The following is a 7,640-nucleotide window of genomic DNA, read 5'->3' as shown; positions in this document are numbered from 1 at the left end:
GTGGCTCACTGGACTGCGGTTCTTTGTCAGCAGCAGTATCACATGAAAGCCGGAGGCTGTGGTGCGTCTGCCGGGTCATCGCTCCGACTTCGCTGCCAAGACATATCATGGTATCTGTCAGAATTCATCTCCACAGCCGCTGCCAAGGAAATCCTGAAACCCTACTGGTCTGAGGAGAAATGCTGGCGTAAGATGAACATAAACAAACAAAGCCTTTAACCTGTGGTTGAATGAAACGGACCCGACCGGGTGACATCTCTGCATCTCTGGTCAGTTTCAATAAAGTGCTGGAGATGGATGCTTGAGGTTTCATTTGGGGGGGGGGTTTGAATGGGATCCTGAAAAAAACAACTGGATAGAAATCAGCCACTGCTGTTGGGTGTTTTCTTTAATTTCAAGAGAGGGTTTTATGTGGAAAAAAAAAGTTTGTCAGGAAGTTGGAGAGGAGGCAGCAAACAGGTTTGTCAAGAGGTTGGATGGAAATACCCACAATCACATGAGTGACTGGAACAAGAAGCAATCTATTCCAACTCTTTGGGAGAATATTCTAATAAGTAACTCAAAGAAGAAACCTTGTTCTGCGTGTGGGGGTCTCCAGTCTACGCGCAGCTCCCCGCTGCTGACCCTCCTGAAGTCCCCTCTTTGGTGCGCACAGCGTTAATAGTCCCGGGAAGCCCCACCTCCTCCACCGCCACCTTTTATGTTAATTTCAGCGTGATCCGCGCACGGACCGGAGACAGCCTCCTCGCCGTGGATCGGCGGATCCGCCGCCCCCTTGCTTCATGTCGGCCAGCCTTCCCGGAGAGACGCCGAACCCCCGCCGGGACTCCGGATCGTGATCGGCGCCGCGTCCGGACCATGAAGGCGCGCAGCTGAGCGCTGAATATCGCGGATCAGGCGCAGAAGAGGAGGTGAAGCCCACCTTGCATCCAGCCATGGGAGGTCAGATCACCAGGAATACCTTCTACGGTAAGGACAGCGGACATCAGGGGGCTCAGCATCGACACGTTATTATTCATGAATGCATTGTCATTATGATAGGGGGGGAAAAAAAAGGGAGATAAAATCGAGTTGTTCAGGCGATTGTGCAGCTGAAGGCAGAGAGCATGAAAACTGTAGGCGTCTGGATGCCTAAAATAAATCAGAAGTGAGAGCGCTGGTTGCTTTGTGCAAGTTTACGCACCGTTTAATAAATTCTCCCAGACTCACTTGGAATAAAAACAAATCATGTTTATTCAAATGTTACAGTCCATGACGGTTTAGAGCAACGACTGCATGTCGGAGATGCAAGTTTGATCTTGTTCTTCAGGTCACAATTAAAGCAAAACAGAAACCAAGTCACGTCCTAACTTTTTTTTTTGTTTCTTTCTTTCTTTCTTTCTTTCTTTCTTTCTTTCTTTCTTTCTTTCTTTCTTTCACCTGACTCATTGTATTTACTTCCCCGTCTCAACACTTACAGTAATTGTGTTTTCTGTCTGGCAGCAGGATAATAGCTAACAGGTGCATCGCATTCAAACATGTTATTAGTAGTTATTTACTCAAGTTTAGTCTTTGATTTCTTTAATCTCTACGGCATTAAGTGAAAGCATTTTATTTAATGACATTTCTAAGACTTTCTCCAAGAGTTATGAACATTATAAATAAGTTTTACTACGAATAAATCTGTTTTTCTGCGGTTCATAATTTGGTCAAGTCCTAAACAAGTATGCAAAACTACATTTTGAACTTTGAAAGTATGTTGATCTGCTATTTGATTGTTGTTTGTGCACCTGAAATTGAGATGTCCTCTATGGTGTACCGTGTTGCATGGTTTTGCAGCATTATATGGACAGATTGTAGGATAAATTGTTCTATTGCTTGCAGTGATAATCAGTATTTACTGCTCTAATTGAAAGCAGTTGTTCTTATTTAATTGTGGTTTTTGTGTGCACTGGTCTTGTGATGTTGTCCTCCAGCTCTTTTTTACAGTGTTCCAGTTGTTATGATGAGAGAATGAACAAAGGCGGACAAACATGGATGGGTTTTTTAATAATTTTATGCAATTTTATTGCTGTTCAACAACAGACAGACAGGGTTGCTGTTCACGTTTTTTTGGCCCTTTGACAAGACTTTTAGCCTGGGTCCTGGAAATGTAAATATCCATAATCCCCGTCTTGAGCGTTGGCTGCTGCATTGTTCTGCTTTGGCCTTTCCCCATTTGGTAAAACCTGCATGGTTGTTTCATGGATGTTCCTTAGCAGAGACGTGGGGCCATTAGTTAATGTGTTGCAGAGTTGGAAAAGTTTATCCCAAAATAGATGATTAGTTAGTGCAGTTTTGAGTTTAAGTTTTCTTTTGAGTTATTAGAAAAAGCCACAAGCACATATATTCAATCTTTATTCGTGCTCATTTGCCAACATACAGTATCATAAGTGTTTCTCCATCTTATGAAAGTTCTATCAGGATTGCAGGTGCAGATGAAGTTGGTCTCTTTTGCTGACTTTTGGAAAGTCACTCTTTAATCACTCTGGACAGGTAGCAAGTCCTAGCAGGGCACACACACACATTGGCAAATGACCACACACACTCCCACTTCAGAGCAGTTTAGAGTTGCCAATTAACTCCAAATGCCTGTTTTTGGAATGTGGGAGAACTTGCAAACTCAAGACCCAAACTGGGGAGAACTTCATTATGAGGTGAGGATACGCCATTATACCACTGAGCCGCTCAGACGAAGTGGTATTCCATGGAAGTAAAAAGCTCCATTAAACCAAAAATATGACCAAACTTTAAAGATAAAGCAGACTTTTCAACAGATCCCTCCTTGTGTGCATTTTCATCCTCAAACTCCAAATTAAATGTGCTTTCTTTTGAGGTTTTTTTTTTTCTGAATAATTTTGCTGAAGTGCAACACTGACTGTGAAAATAACCTCTCAGTCATGAGACCATGCAGGAAAAAAAGTGCTATTTTAAATTCAAGTGTTCCAGAATCACACTTGTTTACCTCTGATTGACATGACTGATGTATCTGAGTGAAAAAAAAAAAAGGTAAAAGAGCACTTTGAGCACTCTAACCTGCCGTCGAGAGTGTTTTGTCAGAGAGAGCCACCAAACCTCGTCGGCCAGTGAGCCTCAGAAGCCCAGGTGACACTGGCCAGGTACCACTCCTCGTCTCCGTTTGTCCCTTCCTAATAATGACAGCAAAGGCAGCCGCGTTGTGTGCGGCGCTGCTTCGAGTAACATTATCCTTCCTGAAGTTCGTCACGGACCGCTCCTCCATCACGGCGGGGCTCTGGTCACTGTTCGCGGCGCCGTCTCCGTCGCGTCGCGTGACTTTTTAAACACACTCTATCTTGTGGCACAAACCAGCTGTCATTTCCAGTAAATCAAATGCTACATTCTCATTTATTCTTTTATTTACTTATTTGACTTTCACAGAACGTGTCGTCCTCTGAAAGCTGTAAATTTATTCCCCCCGCTGCCTGAGATGAGGAATTAAAGCTCCTCCTAAAAGAAAAAGAAAATAACTCTGAGGAATTTGATTTCAGCAGCAGCAGAAACAACATTAATACAGTGAGAATGAAAGAATACATTGGATTCTGTAGTTAGGCGGCGAAGCATGCGACAGGCTGAGGTGTTGCTTCTGTTTTCGGGTCTCACAGGAAATACTGTATTCAGCGTCTGGCCGGGTCACCAGCAGAGGACAAAGCCGTCCTGTGGTGCTGTGCTGAAGACGTCACGTCTGACATGACATCATGGACGCAATATGGTCGGAGGACTTGTTATGACTTCATTTAGGACTGTTGTGCGCCGAGCACAATTCGACATTGTTCTCCAGTGACAGGAGCTTAACAAACACACAGCGCCGAGCCCAGAACACTTGGCAAAGATTCTCCAATTGTGATTCGAAGGGGAAGACTGCAGCAATATGGGACAAGATGCCCAGTTGTGAGGACATGAATTAGCATTCCTGCTTGGATTAAGTGTAATGCATTGTGGATTTTATCAGTTTTAAAGCTGGTAAATAAACAGTTTTGCTTCTAGATTTCAATAATGTGAAGTGAAGTCACATTTACCTCCAGGATCTGTTCTGAACATTTTGATCCTTCAAGGTCAATCACAGAGACCAGGAATAGCTGTCTTTCATCATTGGCTATTTGGCTCATATTCTTTTCTTGCAGACAAACACGAGCAGCTCCTACACATAGTGTGAAAACACAATTGAAAGTGTTCATTTGTGCCTAGATTGCTTTAACTGCCTTCGAGCCCGGGCAGACTGCTTGGACTTAATCGTACTTGATAGCCTTTAGGTGCAACTGCAGAGACAACTTCAGGCTTTGCAATGCATTGGATCCTTCAAGAGATATTTATCAGTGGAATCCAAATATTCCTGCTTTCGATTTAATGAAAGAATGAAGTCTGTGAGAAAACACCTCCTCCACTAAACCACAGTGACCTTGGTGTTGCACTTTGAGGAGGAATGTGGAAACAGGATGGGGAGAGCCGATCCATATGAAAGGGGAGGCAGCTCGATGACTGTCTTTTTGGGGCTTTTCACTGATAAAAGATTCACATTTTCACACGGGGAAAAAAGAAAAGTCTGCAAAACTCTTGTTTTGTCCTGTGACTCACTTCGTACCTGTGCCTACTTCCTCCCGTCTGAAAACCACAGTAAATCCACTGCTTTCTGCAGGAGCCATTATGATGCTGCTTATTTGTTTAAGCATGATTAAAAGCAAGCGTGTTGGTGACTTTCAGGCGTAAAGATCGCGATTGATATGGCCTCATTTAAACACGAGCAACCACAGATAACATGTTAATAGCTATGCCTTGCTATTAATAGAGTAGTTTTGAATAAAGCATATCAGCCATCTGAACATACACATATTGAGAACTTCTGCACAATCCTAAAGGTTGTTTGCCGCCGGGCTAATTGTACTGTTGTTGTACCCACGCATGTTAGCCAATCCACGCTTTTCTCTTCATTCTGCACTTTCATATAAGTTCTTCTTCTTATTATTGGACAGATGTGTTCCAACACAGAGCAAGAAAACAAAGAACAAATCATTTTCAAACTTGGCAAGATGTTGAATAACAAAAAGGAGGCTGGCATGAGAGGAAATAAGCGTTTACTGAAATTAAATGATTTTGGATGAACTCGCAGCTGCGTTGGTCTCATTAACCCAGGAGGCCATTCAATCTGCGTTTTGTTTTGTCCTTCAAGGAGATTTTGCATTTTATACGTTGTTTGTATCTTCAGTATGATGGCGGGTTTACTGTCCTACATTCACTTGCCAGAAAGCATTTGAGCATATAACTGTATTTATATCAAATGGAATGTTACCGGAGAAGATAAGAGATAAAGGAGAATGAAAGAATATGTCCGGGTTCACATTGAATGGTATTCTATTAAAGTGGAAATCTACCCCAGCGCAGATGGGAAAAATGCAATGCTCTGATTCAGAAAAACAATTTTCCTTCGACACAGATTCTCTGAACGGGCCATTTCCCGCGACATCCCACCGATGCCACCACAAGCCCAAGCGCCTGCCCATCCAGCCCTGTGGGACCTTGTCCTCCTTCCCCCTGCTCTTCCACCCCAGCACCAAGGGCTCGCAGATTGTTATGGACATGTCCCAGAGGACGGTCAAGAGACAGGCCAGCTTCTGCAACGCCATCACCTTCAGCAACAGGCCCATTGCCGTGTACGAACAAGTCCGGCTGAAGGTAAACTGTTTGTGTGTGTGAGAGAATGGACAGCTGGGAAAATAAACACCAGAAAGTCAGTCAAGTCTGATCCACTGCATTCAGCTGAGAAATAATTATGCTGCAGCTGGGATTAAATTGAAAAAGATATATATCAGTCTTCTATTTCTGACTGCTTAAAAATTTTTGAGGAGCAACAATTAATGTGGAAGCGAGAAACTCATCTTCTTTCTTTATCAAAATATTAAAAAAAAAAAATCTTTGTTTCTGTTTGAAAGGAAGGATCATAAGAATGAATCTGCATATTCTATTCTCACCTTTAGTTTGTCGCAAATTAACATGTATGAATGAATTTCATGTCTCCTGGGGACATGTAAACATCCAGCAGTCTGTCACAAAAGTAAAAGTAAAAAGTGATGTAAAGCACCCATTTCTCTGTCTCTCCCCCTTATTCTGACAGTAAGTTTTTATTTGTCTTCCTCCCTGTCTCCCCCCTCTTCTTTGCTCTCTTGTTTTCATTTTCTCTACTCTCTCTCTCTCTCTCTCTCTCGGTGTTTCTGCTCCTGTGTGGGCCAAAGCAGCGGCAGCTCAGAACAAGTTTCCACTTCACCTATCAGGCCATCTATGTCTCGAAAGTGAGAGAGCAGGGCAAGCACTGCCATGTGAGGAATACTGTTATCTTGCACAGCAAATGCAAAGTAAATAGAGGTACAAAATAAGACAAAAATCGTTTGCAGGTGATAAACATACCAAGATAACCAGGCTTACTGTGCCTGAAACAGATATGTTGTTTTTTAGTCCCGCTTGTGACTTGGCACCACGGATGGGAATGTCTATCTGTCGGCTGGTCCTGACCGAAATACCTGGATCGCTCGCAATGCAACGAAGTCCAGTCATCACGAGATCGAAATTCTTTTCAGTTAAATGTTTGCATCATATTTAGGCTTGTGACAGGAAACCTGTGCATCATCACTTCCTGTGTAAGTTGTTACCATACTGGTAAAAACAAAACAACGAGGTTTGACTTTATTTTCACACCAGAGGTCACAGTAACTAAATGTTTTCCAGGACGGAACAATTTGTTTTGAGCAAAGACAGAAAATATTAGACGCTATCCGTCATTTGGACAGAACAGAACGATGAGTGCAGCTCTTTGGCCATGACTCTGTCAGTCAAGATGACAGACAACAAAAAAAGGTGTTTCATACAGGAGTCAAATTTCACCTGAGAAATTACCACTCGTTTTGAAGCTTTGTAGCACTGTGGCTGCAGACAGGAGCGATGTCAGGAGGAGACAGATGAAACCAGTGGATAATTGCAGCTGTAATTATTACAGGGGTGGAGGGGAAAAATTACCCCCGTACAAGTCCTGGATGAGATAAATTAATCACAGATCAGCACCGGTACTGTTAACAATACCCGTCCTTCACAGAGATAAATGCAGCCGAATGTGAGCTTCCTTCTTTTCAGGTGAAAACGCTGAGACAATCTGTTTTGATTAAAGCTCTTGTTCTCTCCAGATCACCAAAAAGCAGTGCTGCTGGAGCGGCGCTCTGCGACTTGGTTTTACATCCAAGGACCCATCGAGGATCAATCCGGACACCCTGCCGAAATATGCCTGTCCCGACCTGGTGTCCCAAAGCGGCTTCTGGGCAAAAGCCCTCCCGGAGGAGCTCTCCAACGAGGGGAACGTGATCTCCTTCTGGGTGGATAAGAAGGGCCGGGTCTTCTATCGGATCAACAGCTCCAGCCCCATGCTGTTCTTCAGCGGCGTGCACGTCGCCGAACCCCTCTGGGCTCTTATCGACGTATACGGCCTCACCAGGGGGGTCCAGCTGCTCGGTGAGTCATCAGTTCAGAGAAACGCCTTGAGGGATAATAACTTACTTGTATTTTTTTCTTTTTCTTTTTAATAACGACTTTTCAGTCTTGCTCTTAAAGATCAAGTGATTCAT

At 43.5% G+C, this 7,640-nt stretch overlaps 1 protein-coding gene across 2 annotated transcripts in view; it reads left to right on the top strand.

The window, feature by feature from the left end:
• Nucleotides 1–935: 935 nt before the first annotated feature.
• Nucleotides 936–7,640, top strand: part of LOC115398938 (E3 ubiquitin-protein ligase NEURL1-like) — a 43,087-nt gene continuing 36,382 nt past the window's right edge. For both annotated transcript variants that reach the window (XR_003932620.1, XM_030106005.1), the window contains exons 1-3: nt 936–969; nt 5,468–5,706; nt 7,206–7,527. Coding sequence is in view for 1 of the 2 variants with exons in the window: in XM_030106005.1 (XP_029961865.1) it covers nt 936–969; nt 5,468–5,706; nt 7,206–7,527 (595 nt within the window). In the remaining variant the exon portion in view is untranslated. The remainder of the gene's footprint in view (nt 970–5,467; nt 5,707–7,205; nt 7,528–7,640) is intronic.

Source organism: Salarias fasciatus, chromosome 13, assembly GCF_902148845.1.
Source record: "Salarias fasciatus chromosome 13, fSalaFa1.1, whole genome shotgun sequence".
Taxonomy (NCBI): Eukaryota; Metazoa; Chordata; class Actinopteri; order Blenniiformes; family Blenniidae; genus Salarias; species Salarias fasciatus.
The sequence above is the reverse complement of the archived record's forward strand: the minus strand, read 5'-3'. Positions and strand labels throughout refer to the sequence as shown.